At 40.3% G+C, this 24739-nt stretch overlaps 2 protein-coding genes across 6 annotated transcripts in view; both read left to right on the top strand.

Annotated features, from left to right (window-relative positions):
• Nucleotides 1-18959, top strand: part of ppp1r9a (protein phosphatase 1, regulatory subunit 9A) — a 64160-nt gene extending 45201 nt beyond the window's left edge. For 3 of the 5 annotated variants that reach the window (XM_051955024.1, XM_051955023.1, XM_022213615.2), the window contains exons 7-20: nucleotides 1563-1715; nucleotides 3737-3790; nucleotides 4627-4856; nucleotides 6398-6494; nucleotides 7858-7993; nucleotides 10213-10301; nucleotides 11015-11147; nucleotides 11385-11454; nucleotides 12381-12440; nucleotides 12663-12711; nucleotides 14471-14590; nucleotides 14939-14962; nucleotides 15278-15460; nucleotides 16346-18959. In XM_051955024.1, coding sequence (XP_051810984.1) covers nucleotides 1563-1715; nucleotides 3737-3790; nucleotides 4627-4856; nucleotides 6398-6494; nucleotides 7858-7993; nucleotides 10213-10301; nucleotides 11015-11147; nucleotides 11385-11454; nucleotides 12381-12440; nucleotides 12663-12711; nucleotides 14471-14590; nucleotides 14939-14962; nucleotides 15278-15460; nucleotides 16346-16528 — 1581 coding nt within the window. In that variant the 3' untranslated portion in view covers nucleotides 16529-18959. The remainder of the gene's footprint in view (nucleotides 1-1562; nucleotides 1716-3736; nucleotides 3791-4626; nucleotides 4857-6397; nucleotides 6495-7857; nucleotides 7994-10212; nucleotides 10302-11014; nucleotides 11148-11384; nucleotides 11455-12380; nucleotides 12441-12662; nucleotides 12712-14470; nucleotides 14591-14938; nucleotides 14963-15277; nucleotides 15461-16345) is intronic. The other 2 variants (XM_022213616.2, XM_051955025.1) reach the window with 2 other exon arrangements.
• Nucleotides 18960-19806: 847 nt separating this feature from the next.
• asb4 (ankyrin repeat and SOCS box containing 4) lies at nucleotides 19807-24420 on the top strand. The gene is made up of 7 exons (XM_022213622.2): nucleotides 19807-20589; nucleotides 20915-21214; nucleotides 21297-21539; nucleotides 21625-21872; nucleotides 22001-22114; nucleotides 22389-22920; nucleotides 23024-24420. Exons 1-6 carry the CDS (start codon nucleotides 20280-20282, stop codon nucleotides 22575-22577), a joined length of 1404 nt encoding a protein of 467 aa, XP_022069314.2. The 5' UTR covers nucleotides 19807-20279; the 3' UTR covers nucleotides 22578-22920; nucleotides 23024-24420.
• The last annotated feature ends 319 nt before the right edge of the window (nucleotides 24421-24739 follow it).

Genomic DNA, 24739 nt, shown 5'->3' with positions numbered 1-24739 from the left:
AAAAGACGGAACGAAAGCAAGAGGCGACAAATGGATGCGGCAGTTGGACAGCTGGATGCTTGACTGGTCTGCCTGTTCTGACTATTCTGCAGCCTGTTGAATCCTCAGTGAAGGGTGAATGGTAGTACCTGAATGTCTGTAATGCTGGTAGTCTGTTCTCCCTTACTCAGTCTTTCCACCTTAGTTAACATTGCCATGGCTGAAAGTTTCCATTTTTGCAGATATGCAGTTTACAATAATGATGACATGCTGATTTATTACTTGACATTCTTAGCAATTGTTTGGTTTTGATATCAGACAGACATAGACAAGAGCAGGGTCCTAATGTCGCACTGGGAACTGTTTTTTTTTTTTTTTTTTTTTTTAACCGTAGTGTCAAATGACAAATTTCCGTAGGCTATGCTCTGTTTAGACTAATGCTGGCCTCCTGGAGAAGATGGTTCTTGAATTAGAGGTGAAACATCTTCAAGAACCTAAAAAAGAAGTTCATTTGTCTTTCTACTGAAGCTCTTAGGATTACCATGACCTGGATGACTGAGAATTTACACAGACGTGGTTGGTGTTGGACTGGATCAGTTCTACTGTTTGAACCGAACCTACGCTAACTTTAACCGCCAGTCACAGCAAATCATTCCTCCATCTGTTCATATAAGCCAAGAAAATGCTCTTCTACATAATATGTTCCACAGTACATTCGTGTTAGTGTTTCGCCCACTCTCTCCACCCACACTTTGCCATCCGTCCCCCATACGAATGGCAAAGCGTGGGTGGTCATGATAACATCGTGACAATGAAATTCATTTTCCTACTGTTTTGGAGCATTTCACAAATATATATCCTCTGTGGATTTAAAATGCAGAATGCAAAGAATAAAAATCAACCTTGTTTACAGATGGAGATGACCTGTTAAGTTTTATCATTTTGGAGTATGATTTTTAACATTTATATTGGTACATAAGGGGCTGCACAATGGAGTAGTGGTTAGCACTTTTGCCTTGCAGCAAGAAGATCCCCGGTTCAAATCCCGGCCTGAGCCTGGGATCTTTCTGCAAGGAGTTTGCATGTTCTCCCTGTGCATGCATGGGTTTTCTCCGGGCACTCCGGCTTCCTCCCACAGTCCAAAAATATGCTGAGGTTAACTGATTACTCTAAATTGCCCGTAGGTGTGAATGTGAGTGTGATTGTTTGTCTGTATATGTAGCCCTGTGACAGACTGGCTACCTGTCCAGGGTGTCCCCTGCCTTCGCCCAAGTCAGCTGGGATAAGCTCCAGCACCCCCCGCGACCCTAGTGAGGATAAAGCGGTGTATAGGGAATGGATGGATGGATGGATATTGGTACATATTTATCTCTTGTCTGTATTTTAGACTTGCATATTTATGTTATTGTTTACTGTGTGTTTTCTAAAAACAGCAAAGACAAACGTCATGGCTGGTTACCTGCATTTAAAAAAAACTGACATTCAAAGTTAAATGTTGCTCACATCGGTACACTGTGCTGTTTGTTTGAAATGTACATGCAGAAAATTAAACTGCACGATTGACTTTACATTCCCTCTTAAAGCAAACCGGAGAATATGCCACGGATGACGAGGAGACCGGAACGACAGTGGCAGGCGGTGAGAAGAGCATTGAGGTGTTTGACTTGCCTGAGACAGAAGACATCTTATCACCGTCAGACTTGGATGCCACTAAACTCTACCAGAAGTTCAGAGAGGTAAACTCAAAGACTTTTTTTATTTACAGCTCGGACGCTACTCTTGAGGGACAATTACACAACTGATGGGATTCCACAGCATTTTTCTGTCAGTGCTTTGAAGAGTAAATTGCATTTATATACCCACACACCCGCTGCAATAACTTAGCCACAGAAAAAAAGTAATTAAATTCCACAACAAAAGGCACCAACACAATAGAGTCGAGCACCTCTGCTTTGCTTGGCAGGGCTGGATTCTTTTGTCAAGATCTAAGATCCGCTTACTCTCCCTAATTCCTACTCTGGATGATTAGAGGTGTGAATACAAAAGTCATATAAGTCCTCTGTTCATTACACCTAATTAATCATGTTGGTTGAAAGGCCCAGAAAAGGAGGAAGAGCTTCAACACTTTAAACCTGTATTTGAACCAGTTCAGATCCTGATCTTGGGCACTCTTCACACAATCGGCTTCAGAGAATAGAAGCTCATGTTGTTGAACCTGTGGTACCATCGCTAACAATAACCTCACCCTGAATATTACAGCAATAAAAGGGAACATAAATTTACTGACAGTTAACTCATTTATGCTTTTTCGGCTGCTGAGAAGCTCGGAATATTGATTGAACGCTCCACCACTGTTACCCAGCGGTACAATCAGCTTTTCTGTAGAGTTCTAGCAAAGCTCTATGACACATTTAAGAAATGACTATAGCTGCACCACGGGCACCGCAGTGGATATCGAGTGAAAATATAATGTAATTCCTGGTCTCGGTGTGTAAATTTATTCCGTTTCTGGTCTTCTCTCTATCTTGACCTCGCCTTCCTTTAGTGTAGCTTTTACCTTTTATGTGGTGGCTGGAAAAATACGACTTAATAAAATGCGAGGGAGTTTGAAACTGGAGTAATTATTAGCCGCACGTACTGGGTATCGATGATTTGTTCACACACAACACCAAATTCTATCTCATGCTCTTTGTTACTCCCCTGCAAAAGGACAGGAAATCCCATCACTCTTTACAGTAGAAACTGTTTGCTAATGCTCCATGAAGCTCAGTCTGTAACAGGTTTTATCCTGGCTTGTGCAGACTTCAATCAGTCATTTCTTTCTGTCTTCTCTCCTGCCAGACCCAATTTAAGCGTACTGCATGACTGAGCTTTACTAAAAATCACAGAGACCTAGTCAAGATCCCAGGATTTCCAAAAATACTACATATCATGCAGAAGTAGAGGAAAATTTGTTCCAAAGAAATGCAACTTTGGAAGATATGCACTTCATTTAAATTGTATTTCAGGGGAAAAAAGCAGGACTGGAACTTTTGTCACTACTTCCCTTGACTTACCAACCAATACAGAATAGGAGTACTGAAATACAACAGGCAAAACTTGTCCCAGTACACGGTACATATGAAAATGTGCTTTGAGACAGGCATAGTGAACTGTTTTGCCTTTCAGCTTAAAAACAGCATGATCATTGTTAGTATTGTTCCAACTTGTGCCAATCCTTGTGTTTCTCTTTTCACTTGAAGCTCTCATTTGCTCCCATTTCAGCACATCTTGTTCCACATTCTCTTCCTACGTTCCATCTCCTCTTTTTTTAATTTCTGCTCTGTCATTTTCTGACATCCTACCTGTGTATCTCTCTGAATGACTGCTCATTTCAACTTCCATCTTTAACTCTGTATCCATCTACGTAACAGGTTACTCCTCTATATTTTATCAGACTGCTTTTGACGCTACACTGGAAGAAAGGTTACTTTGTTGTGTCAGAAAAATGTATGAAATTTTAAATTTAATGCTCAGTTAAATTGCTTTTTAAAACTAGTTAGCTGTTTATGTATCTTTTGGCTTTCCTTGACTCTCCTCTGAGAGTGAGTGTCAGTGTTGAAGCTGGGATGCTGTCAAAGGGAGGACGGGGTCGGCTGCCTCCGTCCGTCACACTGTATCGACAGCAGAGAGAGCCTGCGCAGCCATGCATTTGATTATCTGACCGCCTTCTCTTCTCTCTCCGGTTTTCTCTTTTCTCCGCCTCTGCTCCCAACAGCTCCAGATCAAACACACAGTGACCGAGGCCGAGATCCAGAAGCTCAAAAACAAGGTAAGAGATTAAAGCTGTCAGCGAGCGAGGCAGGGTGTGATTACAAATTGCAGAAGTTTGTCAGACAGTTTGTAAAAGGATGTGGGACAGCTGAGCGGGGCAGCAGCAGTTCAAGCTTGGTAGAAACCTTAGAAGTCTGTTATGTAGTGATGGGAAAGAGATTAGTTTACAAAAACAGTTATTAGGGCCATTAATGGATCTATTTCAGTTAAAATACTTGATTTACAGTTTCTACAAATCTTATGTGTAGCTTTGTGTCTTTTGTTCAATGTTACAAGGATCTCTTAAGTATAAAATGAAAACACCAGGTTGTGCTTCTGTTTATTTCCTTTCCTGCAGCCTGAAAGCTCTTTAAGTGCACATTAAAGTGCGTGCATTAATGCTACATAGACATCTGACGTGCATAATTTATACACGTTGTCAAATGTTAATGGCCTGATTTGAGTAATTCCAAAATTAATGTGTTGTACGTCAATATGATTAAATCCAGCTGTGCATAATTATGGTTCTACTTTTACATTGAAATAAAGTGCTCTGAATTGAGACTTTGCTCTAAAAGACTATTTATGAAGCATCAATCTGTGTGCGTTTTTCCAATTTTTAAAATGTCAGGTTGTTTTTGTCTTCATCTGTTTAATGTGTGATGAGATGTTTTCATGCAATGGAAAATTGACCTGCTAATACTTAAATGAGGGACAAACTAGATAATTTGGTATAATATGAAAAGTTTTCTTCTGAAGCACAATACCTTTCTCGAGCTCACAGCATTGAGAAAATATGTTGTTTTATGTAATAGTTCACGTTCTGTGAGTAAAATTGTTTTCGTTCCCTTGAAGCTGGCATCGGTGGAGAGGGAAAAGCAGCGCTGGGAGAAGGAGAAGAGCCAACTGAAGGCCAGCATCGAGGAGAACAAGGAGAGGATGCTGAAGCTGGAGAGCTACTGGATCGAGGCGCAGACCCTCTGCCACACTGTCAACGAACACCTGAAGGAGGCCCAGGCCCAGTACCAGGCTCTAGAGAAGAAGTACAACAAAGCCAAGAAACTCATCAAAGACTTCCAGCAGAAGTGAGTGAACCAGAGTTAAAGTGCTCATGATGGACTTCTGACTGTGACCAACTAGGTTTTTTTCTGTCATGGCTGCCCGGTTATACCGGACAGATAATGTTTTTGGTTTTATTTATATACATTAAGGTGCTGATTCAGTTTCAAGATAGCTATTTGCTGTGAATGTGAGATTAAAACCAAGGTTACTATGTAGCGTATCATGCATTCTCTAGTTAAGGTAATTTATCTAGATTTAATTGACGTGTTGGGAAGGAGCACTGGATTACAGAGGTTTGTAACTTAACATACCAGTTGTTCAATCGGTTAAAATCCTTGCAATCTACAATCGCCTGTTGAAAAACGCAATTCAACAAAGCTTTATAGAGCATTTTTTATGTGAGGCATTTCTGGTCAGGAGATTTCACTCAAAACTTTAAATGTCATGGGCTGAGAGGAAAACTAAGTGGACAATCAAAGCCAGAAGTAAGAGGGTGGGTTGCATTTCAGCTGTATCACCGTATCCGCTTAATATGAACATGAGACAGTACCAAAATTAAAAAATGGCTGTAATTAAAAAAAAACAAAAACAGATAAAGTCTATACACTACTTTAAGATGGACTAAATTTAGGGCAAAACAAGGCCAACGTTTGATAAACTTTGTCCCATCAGTTACATAAATTTGTCTTTCACTCCCAACCAGACCAATCTGTTGCTGTTAATAAATGCAGCACAATTACGACAGCTTTCTTACATTCTTCTTAACCAACTCTTTCTCCTTAGCTTACTGAAAGAAGCACTCAACAGCTCGAAAAGTAAAATCATTTCTCCTATATGTGTCCTACAGTTGAACCATTTTCTAAATGAGGTACTTTCTTCAATCATGTCATTAAACCTACATTATTATTAAAACAATTTCGATAAATTCTTTCAGTATTCGTTTCACCATAATTCTCACATATCACAATATCCTGCGTTTCTATCTCTGAGCTAGAGTCTTATTCCTTTTTGACAATAAGAAATGAGTTTCCATTCTAATGCAGCACGGCTCCCCTGTTTTCTGCACGTTGATCTCTTTGGTCAGGCCCATCACAACCTCTCCTGCTCAGCTCCACTCTGACTGCCTTTAATTGGCTCTGGCCCTGCAGGCCAAATGGAAGCAAACTGATGAAACAAACTCTCCATGCTGATCTGTAGCTGGGGACCGAGCTTCAGAGGAGAAACGGCGAGTTTGCAGACCAAGGGCAAAGCAGGCATGAGAAAATGGCCGCATTTATTTTTCTTATGGGTGGAGATTCGCTTATTTTGTGTGTGTGTGTTTGCTTTGAACAGCAGGGTCAGGGTGAAATGAGTCACACTCACATCCTCAAACAACCTCAACTCCCTTATCGCCACAGCTGAGCGAGAGGCAGCCACCGCCACACTCACTGGAGACACACACACACACACACACACACACACACACACACACACACACACACACATAGTAAATGTATCTTGCTTTCCTGTGGTAACACACACCTACTCAACACATTCCACTCTTCCCTCCCTCTTGTTTCTCCAGAGAGGTGGAGTTCATCCAGAAGGAGGATGCAGAGAGGAGGCGGCTGGAGGAGGCTGAGAAAGCTCACCTGGCTGAGATCCAGGGACTGCAAGTCAGGGTGAACCATCTCCTTAAAATCTTCTTCTGTCCGTCTCTCATCTCTGTCACACCTGCATGCCTCTCCAGCTCTGCAAAATTCTAAATATTGCTCTTAAAAAAAAAAAACAATCCTGTAACATAATCTGAACAGTGACCTCTAAACCCCAAAACCCACCTGGGAGTTTTAACGGCATTTCATCAGTGAAAAAAAATCCCAAAAAACGACACCATTTATCAATCAGAAACCATGAAAATTGAAAGAATTTGTGTTTTTCCTTGAACTGTTGTCTGTGAGAAATTGCTTTAATTGAAGCTTTGAAATAATTCTGCATTTCTGCATTCATTTAAAAGTGTCTAAAAATAATTACTTTGCTGTAAGTAGTTTTCTAAAAAAAAAATAAAATGAAAATAAAATTCTGCACTTCTCAGTGCAACTAAGAATTCTTTGCTGACTCTATGACCAACAGTCACATGACGACAATTCTGTACTTTTTTGCCAGTACTGGTAACACCTGTGGATACTTGGAAAAATGTTCTACATGTTGATTTTTAGAAAATAAATATTCAATGATATTCGGCTTTCTTTTTTACTTATTTTTGATTAATGACGCTTGAATTGTTATACTGCACAGAAAGACATATTGGAGCTCTTTCCACTCATGCTGTTCCCATAGAGGTGCAGAAATTAATGTTGCAGTGAAAAATGAATCCACAATGAGAAGAAATGTGACAGCAGCAACAGAACGCACAGAAACTGTTGAGATTCAGATGGTTAAAGCCGATAATCAACATAATTAAAAAGCTCAGTAACAGCTCTCCGGAACTGTTGTTTTCCCTCTTGGGGGTTTGAAAAGAGCATCTGTGCCTTTTCTGACACTTTTCTCCTCATTGTGTTGCGACAGTGGCTGGACTCCAGGGCCATCTTATCAAACTCTGCATTGATTTTCTGCTTTGCTTGACAGTTGTGTGAGTGTCTGGTTAAGGTGCATCCCCTATAACCACAACATCCATGATTTGGTGTCCAACTGGAATTTGTTGAATGTCATAGCCTCTCTCCCTCCCCTTGTTTCTCATCTTTGTAAAGGGTGAATAGTGCAGCCTAATTCAGGCAAGAATCTTGAAAAGCAGCATAAACTATATGTCAAATCTGCAAGAGGGTGGCTATGTTTTAAATAAATGTACATTTTGGTGCTGCTTGTTCTAATGTGTCATATTTCTTCGCACTTGGCCAACCCCTGCGAAAGACTTCAGTAATTTCAAATTGAGTGAAATTTTGAATTTTGTTCTCCTCATCACATTATTTATTTTGGTGATTTAAAGCAGCTGGTTTTGCAGGTAAATGCTTGTCATTGATTAGCATTGATTGGTCCCTCTGTCTACAGATTGCAACATTAGAGTCCGAGCTAATGCAGCTGATGAAGCAGAACGGTATCCAGGTCAACAACAACAACAGCAACAGTTCCGAGAGACTCAGCGCTCAGCAGTATAGCCCTAGCAGAGCTGCAATGCAAGCCAGAGGTGTGTTTGGGAAGGAATGGTCTCCGCTGGGATAATTATTGTGATATTTCTTCACATTGTTCGACATTTTGGTTTATGTTCTTACCAAGAGGTAGATGAGAAGATTGATGCAAACATATATACACATAACTATAAAGATGGAGCTACCATAAAGATAGCAGGTCTGAGGGTAAAACAACAAAAATCCCAGCCAGTCCATCCAAAGCTCACTATGCTGTAGAGGGTTGTAGGGGGATTTGGAGTCTATCATTACCCTCTGGACAAGTCTCCAGTCCATCACAGAGCTACTACACTCTCACAATCACACCAACAACCAGTTTGGAATCATCACTTACCCTCCTATAGGTGTCTTGGCACAGTGGGAGAAAGCCTCTACAGAAATACCCACACAGACCCAGGCAGAGCATGCAAACTCCACACAGAAAGGCCAACCCACAACCATGTTGCTGTGAGGCGAGAGTGCTAACCAATACACCACAATATCACGCTCTTAGGACTTGTTTTGTTTTATTTGATCCTTCAAAAACTAAAATATAAAAACAATAAGTTGTTGTTTTACAAGTGGTTGTGTTCAGACTTTGTTGGAGTCTCTGTTGGTTGCTTGAAAACCACAAGTTGTCATTTTCACACTTTGGTTTTTAAACAAAAAAAGCTTTAGAGGTGCTGGTTGTCAGATTGTGCTGAGCCAGAATAACTGTATCTCTCCAGGTTTTGTGCTGAGCTGAGCTAACAGTCTCCTGGCCCTAGCTTAACAGACATGAGAGCAGATAGATTTTTACCCTAATGTCACACTGTTTATTCAAATAAAACAGTGATCACTCAAGTCGGAGAGTAAGTGAGAACATTTTTATTTATTTTGTTTTATTTCTAAGGAACCATCTAGCCAGCAACAATAAACATAAATGCTCCCATTTGATGCTTTGAGTTAGACTGATGCTAATTTTCATCTGCAGTCCCCTGGTAGTCAACAATTACAGCCTACGTACAGTGACAGAACAACACTAAGCAAACTAGACAAAAAAGACAAAACACATGATACAAAATACACATAGTAGTACATCTCATCCACACCATATCATCACCATGTTAGACACATTAAACACCAGGATAGCATGCAAAAAATACAGTGGAGTCAAACAAACATTAACTTCCTCATATATAGGTCTGAAAATGTGATCTTCAGTTAACTTTCAAAGTTTCTCAACTGCATTTCTTGTTTATCTAAAGTACCAGGAAAAGTTTTTTTGCCCTTAAAATGACCCTGGATGCTACTCAACAGTGCTGACATAAGCTTTCTTTTTTATAATTCCTGCAGTCTAGTGACTCTTCTTGTCTTGAGAAGTACTTTAAAACATTGCACTGTCTTGTTCTGTACTGTAAACATAATCGCTGCAAACACACACACACACACACACACACACACACAGACACACACACACACACACACACACACAACATGCACTGCAGACACAGTGCAGTCCCTGCATTTCTTCTGCACATCACAAATCCTCCCTGCCCTGCTGCCTCGACCTTCACACACACTTACACTTCTGACCTCAGTTTCACTTTGGGCCTCTGCAAACAAAAACAAGCAAATAATCCATATTGAGCACATCTGTCTGCTTTTGTTCTCCTCAAGGCTTTTTAAGCTCGGCCGGCTTTGTTTTAGCAACTGTATCTGTCAGAAGTGAGCGGGCACAAAGAAGTGCCATATCTGATACTGTTCAGTGCAGACAGGATAACAGTGATTGGATCAGCACTGATACGCATGATGCAAGCCATTATGCAATATTAAAACGAGGGGGTTGATGGATACAGCTGGAACTGGATATAAAGGAGAGCCAGCGTGTGTGGGAGGAGAAGACAGGATCTGCGGAAATTATCTTTTTCTTTTTTTTTAATTCAAGTGATACAGTCTTTCTCTCATCTGAAGACATCTCCATGTGCACTCAGGGAATGAGCAGAAAAACGATGATTGCCTGCTTAATTAATAGCGTGACTCTTGGGGGAAGATTTCATATTTTAATTGAGTTGATGATTTTTGTAATAGATGTATTTAGTGTGGGTGTCAACATAGGGTTCAGGCCAAATTAAGTGTCTCAAAATAACAACTGACACAATAGAAAACATGTATATAGCTGAGCGAAAATGTGACACTTGTCTGCATCTTTTACTCTGTTACGCTAAATCACAATTGTTGTTCTTTTATGTGACTGTAGACCTGCGGGAGTCCTCTCCACACTCACCCACCAAAAAGAAGGGCTGCAGAGGAGTTGTCAGAGACAGCATCAGCTCCACAGAAGGAGAGGTTTGTATCACTTCACATACCTTTTTTTCAGTGAAACAACATCTGTTAAACTATCAGCCAGATGTGATGTGGACAGATGTGAAGTCTAATCAAGCAAGCACCATTATTCTCTACTCTTACCTTGATTATGTCTTTAGTTTCACCACAGAGTATTTAATTAGTGCATGTGCATGTTTGTGCATCTTTAACCCCTGTCCATTCCACTTCATTCCTTTTAATGGATTAATTGCTGTGTGTTACTCTGCTGCTCTAATTGAGTCTGTGGTGCTGTCACAACTTATTGTCTCTCCCAGTGTGATAATGACAGCAACAGTCTTTTTTTTTTTTTTCTGGATGAAAGGCTCTCGTCTGGATAATGCTGTCACTTAACTCAGCTAGAGCACGAATGACTTCAGATTAGATAAACAACTCGAGAGCTGGATCAGAATTGGCAGAGACACAGAAACCAAGGCAGTGTGAGTCCAAGGAAAAAGAGGGCAAGGAATTAGAAATGGTGAAAGTATGTCAAGTGACTTCTGTCAGATTAGTCTAGCTCTGGCTGCTCAGATCACTTATGTTTTGATTGCACTTTATTCGTCCTCTTTTCTATGTAGCTACTTCTGAGCTTTTGCTTTCCTCTCTTTCAATTTTTCAGTCATATTTGTCCATTACTCTTACTTATGTTTCTGTTTCCTGTTCCACACACTTCATCTTTCTTTTCTCCGTGTCTTCAGGTCTTTGAAGGACCTGGTAGTCCAGCCCACAGTCGTGCTGGTTCCATTCGCAGTGTGACCTCCTGTGATGGAGGAGCAGCAGTCCACAGGCCCCCTGGCAGTGTTGAGGGCTCCCCCAGAAGAACAGCGCATGGTTAGTTCACCTGCACCCTCATAATGCAGGATTGCTGTGCACGGCTTCTCACTGTTTTCTTACTAATGCGCCTGACTTTTTAATTGCAGTGAAACCAAAATTTTTCGCCACGCCTTTTGGCATTTTATACTTACATCTCTAGTTTTCATATTTATCTCATTATCATCTTCTTGTTCACCATGTGAGTTCATCACTTTAAATACTAGTAATCTCAGTTTGGGCTGTTTGTGTTTACAGGTTCTCAGTCTCCTGCAATGTCGAGCCCCTCTCACAATTTGGAGGAGCACCGACAAGCTCTGGACCCTGGGTAAGACAGCAAATAATGCAGTGATATGTAATACTTTGGAGTGCATTAATGTGTCATGCATTGTTTACAGAAACATACTTGAAAGAAGCTGACAGATGATAGATAATCAAATATATCTGTTTTTCGAGGCGCTTATCTTGGATTTCCTTGATGAAATTTATAAATGATTTAAGATATTCTCTACATATTGACAAGAGACTGGTATGAATAAAGATTATAGCCACGTATGTCATGGCAGGTACGTTACATACAGATAAACGAAGCAAGTTTTTCATTTGATATTTAGAGTGTGCCTGTACCAGGTCCCAATCCGATATCAATTTCCAAGATAATACATGCTTCAAGTACTGTAGTACCTTGTTTGTCCACCAGATAGAGCCCATTACTGTTCCAAACCAAATCAAATCAAATCAAGCTTTATTGTCATTTAGCTGTACATACAACCATAGGGCAGGCAAAATGAGAGAGTGTTTCTCCAGGATCCAATTTAAAGCAATTAGTTTACTGCTATAGCAACCAGAGAAGGTGGGCAGCTCCATGTTGGCAAACAGAGAGCATTGTGGGGGTTTAGCTAGTAAAGGTGCGTCATGACAAAGTCGTCTGTGGCGCTTAATGAGCTCCAGTCAGTGCACATATTTTGAATTGCTTTGGAATCAATTAGGAGACTGATGAATACAAAACTGCCTTTATCCCCCTGATCATTTATCTGGAACATTAGGTTTAATACTTTTCAAGGGTTAATGCTAATGGTGGTATCGGTGATTTAAAAAAAAAAGAAAACTACAGGAGATAGGCATCATATTTGCATGGATACCTGTTTACAGAATAACCTCTCTTAAGTGTAATTAATGATACATTTATAGAAAATTTAACACATGGCAACCAAAACTTGATCCTCATTATTTTCTTTAACCTGTTTAATTTAGGTCCTCCCTCAGGAAAACCAAAGTGAAGGACAGAGATCCCAGAGCCTCTCCTGGAAACAGGTAAAATATCATTGCCTCAGATTTACAGTGCTTTTTCTTGCCCTTGTCCTTCTTGTCCCCATCTAATGAATACTAAGCTGTAGGACAATGTTCTGCAGCAGTTCTAGATTTCTGTGTCACCTATAGCTAATGATTGTTGATGCAGGAACATGTGGTACAGTAACTGTCAGCTCTGACCTCTATTTCATTGCTGCCTCCGTCCTTCCTTTCTTTGTCTCTCAGCTCCACAGAACCATCAGCAGAGGACAGTCCACAGAAACTCAAGGCCAAGGTACATGAGGTTTGACGACTGGCAATAATGATTCATTTTATGGATACTTTACAATGAGGACACTTTACTTTCCCTCTGTAGAGTTATTCAGAAGAAGACTACTTGCCATACCTATTATAATTTTATCAGTGGCTCATAAAAGTCAGATGTACACTTCTGTAGATGAACTGCATTCTGTCTGTATGTTGTAGCTTTAATGTATTATGTTATTTCTGTTGAACAGAACTCACTTGCATGGCCCTACTTCTTCTCCTATTCATATTATTTGGTATTGTATTCATTTAATTTTTGTTATTTAAACCTCAATCCACTGAAAAACAAATAGGTTGGTTCTCTAAGAGGTAACTGGGAGCTTTTATGAAAGTAAATTCTGCGTTACAATCATAGAAATGCATAATTGCTTTATTAATTGCTAAAGAAATCAATCAGGAAGTTGACATAATCCTAAATATATCTTATAATTCTTAGAGGCACTGCAAAAAATATCCATTTTAGCAATTGTATGATCAAAATGAGCAGAAAAAAAATCTGTATGGATTTGTTCCCGCTACGCATGTGTGTTTCATAATGGATCTGTAATTGGTTAAATGTCATCCTGGTACAATGAGACTAAAGTTGTTAACGTGGTCATTTCTTGCAGTGCAGGAACTTGCATGAAATCTGTTTCTAATTCCATGTAATATCAGATGTGGTTACCATAGGATTAAAAAGCAGATTATTTTTTGATCCTGCCTTTTTCCTTCTCTGAGGACAAGCTCAGCTTAAGAAGAGTGCACATCAGAAGATAAATTCATGCAGAATTTATGCACATTAATAGTTATGTGGAGCTTTTAGGTGAAGATTCAACCCAGCAATCTGAAAGTCTGAGCTTCTGAGATTAGTCTTACTTTTACCTCAAACGGTGCTAAGACTCAAAAAAGACCTTTAAGCTACTGTATTTTTTTAATGCATGACAAAGCTCTAAACCGTAAGCTCAAAATCTTTTATTACACTTTGTCATTGAAAGTCAAAGTCTAAATCTGTCTGTTATTGAGCAACCTTGGGAATATGTACATTCCACAAGACTAAAATGAACAACATTTACTCTGGAAAAACTGTCTCTGTGTATTAGCTAAAACAATGTTTTAACCTTCATTTAATGATGCCTCACAGCCATATATTGTGCAGAGCAGCGTTTCCGCTCCACAGTCCTGATAGTTTGTATTTCTCAGCATTATGCTGCTCCTGGATGTTTGAGGACAGATCTTACACTGTAATTCCCTGAATGTTCTCACACTCATAAGGACAGAGAGCAAGGGGTTTTTGGAGTTGGACAGCATCCAGCTTCATCATTTCTAAGCACTAATCAAATTTACAGTTTGTGCTGTAGTGAACGTTCTTTAAAATGAACGATGTGCACAACCTTTCCTTCTTTTAGTCTATCAAATTAAATACGTTAGTCCACTCTACTTTTTATTGGTTGTAAATTGCAGGATGAAGCACATCAGTCTTTCTGGTACATGCTTGGAGGAAAAGCCTTCATTTTCTTGATTCATTCACTCCACATCTAGTTTCTCTAGTCAAGGAATTGATTTAATATCTCATCCTTGATTAAATTTACAATATCAGCATACTAATAGAACTTCATGGTGGTTCTAATCAATAGCACCAAAACAGAAATATCAATAGGAGGGGCGCAATCCAACTAATCAACTAAATTCAGCCTTAAAGACAGTCGGCTCTCAGCACGAGTCTTATGAGAATGTTGTTGATGTCTTAGGGACCCACTTTGAACGACGATATGAGCGCCAGCAGCAGCAGCTCAGTGGAGATCAGCGGTCTGCTCGGTGAAGCCAAGACGTCAGGACGCTCACACACCCTGGTGCTCTCCTCAGACGAGGTAGAAGATTATCATTTATAGATGTACAGTATCAGAATAACACAGGAGGTTATTTTGTTAAACCCTGAATACAGGCTTTAAAATTAAATATATACACAGAATTGTAGGACGGCCAGAAAGTTTTTTTTGTAAGCTTTTTTTTTTTTTAAATCTCTAACAAAAACAAAAAACAGTGTCCCTGCAGGGAGTAGCTTCTCTCCTATTTTCTTGCTGAAAACAAAAATCAGTGCACAAGTTTAGGCTCACTGTTTTGAAATGTTGATGTAGGCTGCTATAGAGGAAGCCATGTCATTTCTACTCTGCTAACAACCCAGTTGTTTTTGTTGTTTTCTCTGCTGCAACATTCAGAGTCTGGACATGATAGATGATGAGGTGAGACTGAGGCTGAGAGCCTCCAGACAGCACGAGTTTTACTGCATGTGTGTCTGTTGAGTTGTATATAAACCATTTGTCTGTGTCTCATTGTTACACATTACTGGAAAAAAGGATAATTTTTCTCTGCATGTCCGACCGAATCAATCTGTTTTTCAACATACTGAAGATAACCATGAAAGGATTTTTTATTTTTTTGGTGTTTATCTCATTTGAGCTCATTGTTCACTCAGTGTTGCTTAAATCTGAGAGGCTCTGCAATAAAGCTGCTTTCTTCTCTCTGTCTTTCTCCTCATCCTCACTATGTCTGTTCAGATCCTGGACGAGGCTCAGTTTTCAAAGCAGTGTCAGTGGCAGAACCGCAGCATTACAGAGTGGACTTCACAGCAGGTGGCCCGCTGGCTCACGGGCCTCAACTTAGATCACCATATCCCAGAATTCACTGCCAAAAATATAGGTGGAGAGCAGCTGCTACAGCTGGATAGCACTGAGCTCAAGGTGATTTGCATGGAACATTATCACATTTTTAATTTAAAAAAATGGTGTTACTGGGAATACCTGTGTATAAATACAATGTGAAATGCCTCATTCAGGATCTACCCTAATCACAAATATTTAAAACTTTAGAGATTCTTACTAAAATTGCTTGTTTATGTTGTGTTCAGTTTTCTGGTTTTCAGGCTCCTGTCACATTTTTCCTTACTGTGGACTCATTTTTAACTGCAATTGGGGAAAGAAAAAATGGAATCAACATTTTTAAGCACCACCAGATGTTACCACTACTGGGAGAAAAGTGACTACATATCGTACATATTTTACTAGTTAATTTTTACATTGTTTCCATACCCATTTCCCATCTGCTCTGTGTAAACACAGCCTCCAGTTCAGCTGACTACTTCCTGAATTTTTTATCAAATGACTGTCAGTCAATAATGGCTCCACATTTGCACCAAGAAGTGCTTTTTTTTTTTTTTGCTAGTTACAGAATCTGGGTAGTGTTAATAGCTTACTTTTGAGACATGCAAAATAAAGCGACTTTTTAAAAAGAACAAAAAGTTCTTTCTGTTTTTATAAGTGACATGTTTTGGTGATTTTCTTAAAATCCGTTCAAACCTGCTTTGATGTGCTCAGGGCTAATGTAAGAGAAAAAAAATTTCCTAAGCTCTCAATTCTGAGCACTGGTACCAGTCTCAAAAGTAAAGTACTGTTTAGGCTATGATGGTATGAATACAACAATTAATATGTAGGTAGTCCCAACAATGCAGTGCTTTAGTTTTAGTATGCAGGTTAAATTAAATGCAGAATGCTCATTAAGTCTGTACTGAGAAGACGGCTACAAAATCAGACATGTGAAGAACCATTCTATTCATCTATTTGTTGCAGGCCCTTGGAGTCACTTCGTCCCAGGAACGTGCCCTGATCAAGAAAAAGATCAAAGACCTTAAAGTTCTGATGGAGAAGGCCAAGAGGAACCAAGAGAAAGTTGAAAAACAGCGCGAGAAGCTACGAAAGAGAGAGCTGGAGCAGCAGCAGAAAGACGCCCACAACGAAAGTGCAGCAGAGTGAAAGGAGCCCTGAGATTACCTCCCGCTTTACAGTAGCACCACACACACCAAGTAGCATCTCGCAGAACAGAACCTCAGCAGGCCCCACAAACAAACCCTGAGGGATGCCTACTTAGTAGTTCAGTAGTTGTCAGTGGTGGAGCTCTACGCCCAGCTGCCAGAGGTTGTTGAGTGACTTTTTCACTAAGCAAACTAAACCAAAATGAGCAGTTGGATAACAGAATGCTGCCCTCCATTGGCCTCATTTTACACCCATCCTGTGTTTTTAGCCATTTAAGAATTAACTGAGTTCTATTTATTTTGCTGTTTATAGCTGTAAATTGGGTTTATTTATTCATATTCAGAGTATGTCTGTGAAAAATTCATCTCATCTTCCTCCCATGACACCCTCAGAGCCATCTGTTAGACATGAAGACCATATACATGTACAGTGATAAATACAGATAGAAATATGTCTGATGTGCCATTTCAATAGACTTCTGTATATCCTATTCAGATACATAGATCACTGGAATCTCTCTGTTGCTTTGATGAAGCACATCCAGGTCAGCTTTGTGGTGGAATATATGAGGCGGTGCTCATCTCCCACCATTAGGTGTCCCCATGCTGCTTACTTTCACTACTGAAGATGGCAACACTGGAACTTTACAATAGGAACTGAACTGGGAACCAAGTTTCACTGGGAGAAACTGAGCTCTCTCAGAACCTGCAAGAACACTGGAAGTGCAAACACTGTAAATCTGACCTGCGCACTGGCTCACAGTGCTCCTTACAGTATACATGTACCATACTAAAGCAGTTCTCAAAGTATGACTGACAAGGACATACTGTACTCTCTGGACTGATTCCACTAGAGATTTCAGGTACTATGTAATCATTAAATTTGTAACTTACCTAACCCATACCACAAAAACAAAACAAACAAAAAAAGTTGATCAAATGAAACTTCCTGCTTATATGCATAATGTTGCTTTGACTCCGCTTGTAACCTGCTTTTGACCTCTTTTTATATTCTCTCAGTAACAGAGTAATACCCCGCTGCTGCCTTTAGAAGTTCTAGAGAAGTAGAATTTTTCTGAACTCTATCCGCTTCTGTGAGAGTGTCGAAACACATACTAAACTAAGTCATCTGTTCCTGTCCTTTCATTATTTCTGCAGAAGTTTTCAATGCATATTTCTCTGGAATATTCCAATCAGATATTAGGAATGCTGCCATATAGACGGTGATCAAGGACAGATGCAGCAAGTGCTGAAATTGTCTTATAAAGATTAATCGTATGTTACACTGGAAATTGCACCTAATGGATGCAATACAATTTTAGTTTGAAGCATTTAGATGTACTTGTTAGATATCTTTAAAATGATTTTGACCAATGTTTCTTTATGCAAACAGTTCTTATTTTAGAATATTAAGTTCACTGAGAGACATGTTCCCTGTGTTACTTCTTTATCATTCCCAAGAATCATTCCGACACCAGAGTCACCGTGATAGAGATGAAGGCAGCTTTGGTAAGCTGCCTGACGAGCTGCTAACAGGTTAAGTTTGGGCTACAGATACTTCCATGCAGCACCACAGTAGTACAGGTATCACTGATAGAGGCTAATGTTATTATTTATTTATTCCTGTATTTAATGAAGCAACTGACTACTGTTTATTGAAACTGATACAAAATATTACTAACACCTAATAATGATTTATCCACAATTTGATTATTACTTCCTTTTTGCCAAAATATGATTGAAACTGTTCATTTGAATTGATTTATATTCAAATGGCTGTTATAAAGTGAAGGATTTAAACTTTGGTTCTGCAGAGAAAGAAGAAAACACAGTAGTATTCTCCCATTGTGCTTGTGGTTTTCCTCATTACAACCATAGTGCTGCTCCAGTGCTACTCCAATAAACTGCTCATGATGTATTCTTATGAAATATTTTGTAACACTTGAACCTTTCTGTGAATACCCCCAAACCCCGACAAGTCAGTCAGCAGACTGCACTCTTTTGACTCTTTTCTATGTATAGTAAAACACTGAGAGCAATATGCTGTAAGAATCCTAAAGAAGCCTTGTTTTATAATGTGTCAGTGTGTGTGCGCAGTTTGCCAGTGGGCTGAGGAGGCCGAAAATGCGATTCCAGATCTTTTCTTTTTTCTATGTGCTTGACTGAGCTTGAAACCAACGTGTGGATGAGACCCTGGTGCTCCTGGCAGGCAAAAACACAAATATACTGAGTCATGTCTGGAAGAATTCGTCTTTCATGTGCGTAGAAAGCAAAAGATTATTGCCACAAACTGCTAGCCATGCTTTCACTCTTAAAAAGCTGTGCTTATCTTCTCCTCCTTTTTCTGTCATTGCCTTGCTCTCTTTTTCGCATTATGAAAAGTCTGAAAGGGCAGCTACCTGTCACACTGAATAAAATGTGCAGTCACTGTCCACAGTGGGCTTTGGTTTCTTCGTTTTTTCTACTTTTAACAAATCTGTGTCACATCTTATAATTGTACAGTGCCTATAAAAGTACTCCCCTTTCTTTTGGACATTTTTCTCCTTTTATGGCTTTTCAACATTGAATCGTGGTCGATGTTATGTGGCTTTTTTGGCAAGAATTTATGAAAAAAGACTTTAATGTCAAATTAAAAACAGATTTCTAGAAAGTACTGCTGAATAATTAAAAACTGTGATTAATAAGTAATTGTTCCTATGTGAAATAAGTGATTCTATAAGTATTCACCCCTTCAAGACTGTATTCAATAGATGTACCTTTAGCCGGTATTAGCGCATTGTCCCTGTTTAAATAGGTCTTATTCACCAAAAAACCTCCTTCCAGTTGACCTCGGTGTCTCCCACCTGCCTTCTGGTGAACTTAAGTCAAGATTTAAACATGAGCATTTTAAACAACGGCTTTCTCTTTTCAGATCTCCCATAAAGATTTTACTGTATTGAGGAAAGCTTCCCTTAGCAGATTTATATGTGCTCTATTCTTCCATTTCTTAATGATGGATTTAACTGTGCTCCAGGGTATATTCAGTGACTTGGACATTTTTTTGCACCCTTCCCCTAACTTCTGCTTTTTACAGAGTTGCTTGGAGTGTTTGTCTTCACTGTGTGTTGTGTCCAGGATTACTGATTCACCAGTCACTTCACTTTGCAGATACAAATGTCTCTATACTACTTGATCACTCTGAAGGGGGTGAATACTTACGCAGTCTCTTATTTGACATGCAATATCTTTCATAAATTGACATTACATTAGAAATCTGTTTCCATTTTGACGACGTGAAAGAGTCTTTTTTGTAGATTTCTAATTAAGTTTACCATGATTTATTGTTAAAAACTTCCGTGCGGTGGGTCAGTACTGTTTCCAAACACTGTACAATTTTGTTCATTCTCCTCTGTGGAGAATTTATTCATAATTTACACTTTTAGTCACTCCCTCTGGAAGTATGTTTTTTCCATATTCCTTTAATGTTCATGCTTGGTTATTTTTTACCATTTACTGGGTGATGCCTTTCTGTCAGTGGACATCTCAGCAGACCAGCTGGCCTACAGTCAGCCACAGCCAGCTCTAGCTCTCCATCCCCTCGCTCTCTACTTTCTATTTATATTCATCCTAATTTCACTCCAGGACTATTTTCTCCCACTGACGATACCCTCCTGTCACTTGTTGCCCTCCTTCTTCTTCTTCTTCTTCTACTGCTTCATTTCCGTCTTCCTTCCTTATACAACTCTTATGGCTGGGTTCAAGGAGGTCTTGAAATGGTGCGTATGCTTGATTCCTTCATTGTCACCATTTGTACGTTCATTTCCAAACTCCTCCATGCCTTGTGGACATTATTAGAATCTGAGCCAGCTGATTTGCCAGCGCAAGGCCCCTCTCCCTGGAATTTTATGGAGGAGTTGAGCCCCAGACAACTGGCTGTCAAGCAGCTGAAGCAACAGTTCTTGGTGGCCCTGCAGGCCAACAACGCACAAGAAGTCCTTAAAATTCTGCACAATGGCAAGCTAGACATTGACACTGTGCTGGAGGTAGATGACCCTAAAATGGTCCTGGCCTCATATAAACAAGGTAAACAATCAGTAATGTATTTGGTAAAGCTATTGTGAGCAGGTTTGGTGTTTGACATGCTGTGCTAAGTTCTTTTTTTTGACATATTGAGTGATCTAAAATAACTATAGGAGACTCCTTTATACAGTACAGTTGTACATAGTTTGGATATTAGTTCTTAATGTTAACCACTAGGTGGAGCTAATCATCCATAGATCCAACCAGAAACCACACAGGAAGGATCATAACAGTATTCGCCTTCAGGCTACTGTGGAAAAAACTGCAAAATATCAAGTGCAAAATTCAAATAAAGTGCATTTAACCGTGGTTGTTAAACTTCTTTTAGGATATTGGCTACCAGGCTACAAATTGGAGAAGTCCTGGGCGATGGGTATCCATGTGTGTGTGATGTACAACGCCTTGGAAACGGCACTCATGCTTCTTGAGAAAGGTGCAGCTGTCAACCGCATGCCCAATGGGAAGACACCACTCCATGTGGCCTGTGAGGTCTCCAACAGCGACTTTGTATCCCTGCTTTTGGCTCATGGAGCGAAAGTCAACAGCTTGTCTCTCAGTGGACACACACCGCTGCACCACTGCACCAGCAGAGAGTCCGTAGACTGTGCCAAGCAGCTTATCCTCAAAGGTCAGCAGGCAAAGATGCACATTGATAATAGTAGATGAAAGCACAAATACAAACACTGTATCTTTTTCTTTTCTTAATGGAGGTGCAAAAGTCAACGTGACCAGCCACAACAATGATGAGGACACACCTTTACACAAAGCAGCCAGATTTGGTGTCCCAGAACTGGTGGCTCTGTTTTTGGCCCACGGAGCTTCTGTGAATGCCGTCAACTCTCTCCAGGAGACGCCTCTGATGACTGCGGCCTTCTGGGCTTTCGACACCAAGGAGCAAATCTACAGCCAAGACCATCATTTCGTCTGCCGCCTTCTTCTGGACCACCAGGCCGGTGAGAGAATCCCTGAAAAAGCTTCCTTGACACATTTGACTGTTACTAAACTGAATGAGAGATTAAGTTTTGCCTTCTGTTGCAGACCCCAACCTTCAGGAAGAGGACCATAAAACAGCTCTCCACAAGGCAGCCTGGAACTGTGACCACATCCTGATGCAGATGCTGCTGGAGGCCGGAGCAGACGCACGAGCCATGGACATCAACGGCTGTGCTCCCATTCAGTATCTCCTCAAAGTGACGGATGTCAGGCCTATGGCCATTCCAGAGCTCTGCTATCAGCTGCTGCTCAACTACAACGCAGCACGGGTCTACCCACCACAGTTCCACAAGGTACAGAAGTGTCCAATTGATGTGAATTTGTGCTCTTATTTGCATTTTTGAATACTTTCGAAGGCAAACTACATGCTGATAGGATGAAAGATGCTGTGCAGTGTCATGATATGTGATGTTTTGTGCAGGTGTTGCAGTCCTGCCACGACTACCCCAGAGTTGTAGAAATCTTGGTGAATTCTTATGAACGTTTAAAGCCTACAAAGAAGTGGAGAGCTGCTATACCTGATGACTGCTACAAGGTAACAGAGACTAAACATGCTTTCTATTGTTTAAAAAAGAAGCCATGAACCTGAGAAGCCTTGTTATACCTTTGTTACATTTGAAAACAAGAAGCCTAGAAGCAGCCTAGAAACAATTCAATAGAAAAAAACATCACAACATGATATAAGTGATTAAATGACTCCCAGTTTTGGAGTCAATGTAAAATTGGTGAAGTTCCCCTTGAAAGGGATCACTTCAGCTGTCCTGGTGTTCACCGTTTCTCATAATTCATGTTTCTTTCTCTCTCCTCAGCGTCATAAAGACTTCTACGACTCCGTTTTTGCTGTTTGCACCAACACTCCTCGCAGCCTGCTTCACCTGGCCAGATGTGCCGTCAGAGCCGGTCTGTGCGGGTTCTGTCACAAAGGAGTACCACAGCTGCCTCTACCATCTTCCATGAAGAAATATATACGATTGGATCCTGAAGGGATACTGTACTAATGAAGAGATTTTTGTTCATAAGTTTCAGCTACTGCATGGGAAAGTGCTCCGATACGCTGAATGTCACCTGATGATCTGAACAGAAACATGTCTGTCTGCGGTCCGAATGGAAAATGCCGCCAGCTGGAGCATGCTTATCGCTCACAGAGGCTTTTATCGGCAACACAAGAAATCCCTCTTTAGTGTTTGGCAGAATACAAGACGTTATGTGCATATAAGCTGCATGAATTACACAAACCAGATATTAGGTTGGTTTGAGAATGAACACAAAATAAGACCAAATTATAACAGGAATTAATCAAGTGACTGTTCAACTGTAAATGTGCAGAAGTTTGACAGACAGGTGAGCTATTTTCTTTCTGTCTTCCTATTAATTCCATTTTCTCTAACTAAATCTGATTAGTGTCCACCTGCACACTGTTGACCGTCTTGTCTCTCCACTGCAGCGCCGCCTCACGCCGAAGAGGATCCTTATGTACCTGGCAACCACCTTAATGCTCGCTCCCATGTCATCAGCTCATGCCCCTGTGATATTCCACTTCTTGCAAAACAAACACTTGACAAGCCACTCCACAACAAGTGTTTGTTTTTCCACTGGACTGCATGGAACCGTGTGCATGGACCAATTTCTTTCTCTTTTTTTTGGTAGCAGCATTATATAGCACAAACAAACACAAATAATGCTTGAAGCTTTTCCCCTCAACTCCCTCACAACAGAAAATACTCAGTAGAAAGAGTGATGGTGACCTAATAACCCTGTCAAGTTAGAGGAAGACCTGCAGAGCCACTTTGAAAAATCTCATGTTAGCCTTTAATTTCACATAGTTTCCACGTTCATTTCAGCTACAACCACACCATTGCTTCCTCAAAATGTGCAGATCTATCTTCTATCTCCATGCACTTGTCCCCTCATGCTGCAGCCCGAGCACACCAGCCTCACCTGCTGTCTGCTCAAACACTGTAAAGCTACTCTATGCAACATAATGCATACTGACGTAACACATGCTGGACTAGGAAGCTGATTCACATAGACATGTTTAAAGCTACTTCCTTGGACACACTGAAGGTGTGTCCAAACTTTTGACTGGTACTGTATGTCTTGGCCTCTAGGTAAACACACAGTGGCAACAGTGAGGTGTTTCATATTTATATTCATGTTGTTCTGTTAATGAACATCCATTAGACAGTATTTTGCTGTCAGCATGTGCACGTGTCTTAAAAATATAGATTTTTTTGCAAACATTTGAGTTTCCACTACACTATTATTGTAGCCAAAAGATTCCACGAAACAGATTTCCTCGTAATATCTATACAAAATTTGATGGTTTCATGATATCAGTCAAATTCCTCTTCATTTATTTTGGGTGTTGTCTCTTTTTTTGGCAAATAAATGACACTCATAACACAACAGGGGGGAGGTGGAGAGAGTCTGTAACTATTACTGCTCTCTATTTTGTTGCTATGATCGACTGTCAACGTATGTGTGTCATTAAGACAGACAGGTTTTGTTTTTTGTTTGGGTATTACCAGTACCAGTATATTGTGACACCCCTTATCTGAATGAAGGCCTATATAAATAGAGGTCCAAGTAAAGTCAGCTGCAGGTCTATAGGTCAGCATAAGTACCAGACACATTCTGCAGAGGGTACATTGTCCGGATGACTAAAGGGTCAGACTTCCAGTGGCTCTCAAAATAAACCAGTGAGGGTCACATACACACATAGTAAAGGACTTCATGATTCCTTTAAAGTGACTGATACACCGGTCTCGTATTTGCTTTTTACTCTCTTGCATAATCCTGTATTTGTACTACCACCATGTCTCAATAAACTGGAAAATACAAGTGAGTTGAGACAAACCGAGAAAGGCAGCAGTACCAGAATAGAGCATGTCATTAGCGGGCCCACTAATGAAGCTGCACAACAGAGTGGGACAGCCTGTTCTCGGCCCTTACTGGCAGCTGTGCACGGAAAGCCACGGGACCATATCTGCTACGGTGACTGAGAAAGTTTCCCAAAAACAAGCTACAGAGAGAAGGGGGAGAGGAGGAGGGAGATAACAACCTCTGATGGCAAAGATTACAGAAAAACAGCAGCAGCAGCACACGCGGCTTGAAAACAGTTTAAATTCTTTCTAACCGCTGACCCTGTTTTTCATGTTGC

Source organism: Acanthochromis polyacanthus, chromosome 11, assembly GCF_021347895.1.
Source record: "Acanthochromis polyacanthus isolate Apoly-LR-REF ecotype Palm Island chromosome 11, KAUST_Apoly_ChrSc, whole genome shotgun sequence".
Taxonomy (NCBI): domain Eukaryota; kingdom Metazoa; phylum Chordata; class Actinopteri; family Pomacentridae; genus Acanthochromis; species Acanthochromis polyacanthus.
Note: the sequence above shows the minus strand (reverse complement) of the source record. Positions and strands in the feature narration are given on the sequence as shown.

What these genes read in the sequence shown, in the direction of transcription:
- asb4 (XM_022213622.2), top strand. Translation starts at nt 20,280, where the DNA reads ATGGTGCGTATGCTTGATTCCTTCATTGTCACCATTTGTACGTTCATT. An exon ending in CCTGGCCTCATATAAACAAG is followed by an intron (nt 20,590 to 20,914) that starts GTAAACAATCAG and finishes AACTTCTTTTAG; the next exon opens with GATATTGGCTACCAGGCTAC. An exon ending in CAAGCAGCTTATCCTCAAAG is followed by an intron (nt 21,215 to 21,296) that starts GTCAGCAGGCAA and finishes TTCTTAATGGAG; the next exon opens with GTGCAAAAGTCAACGTGACC.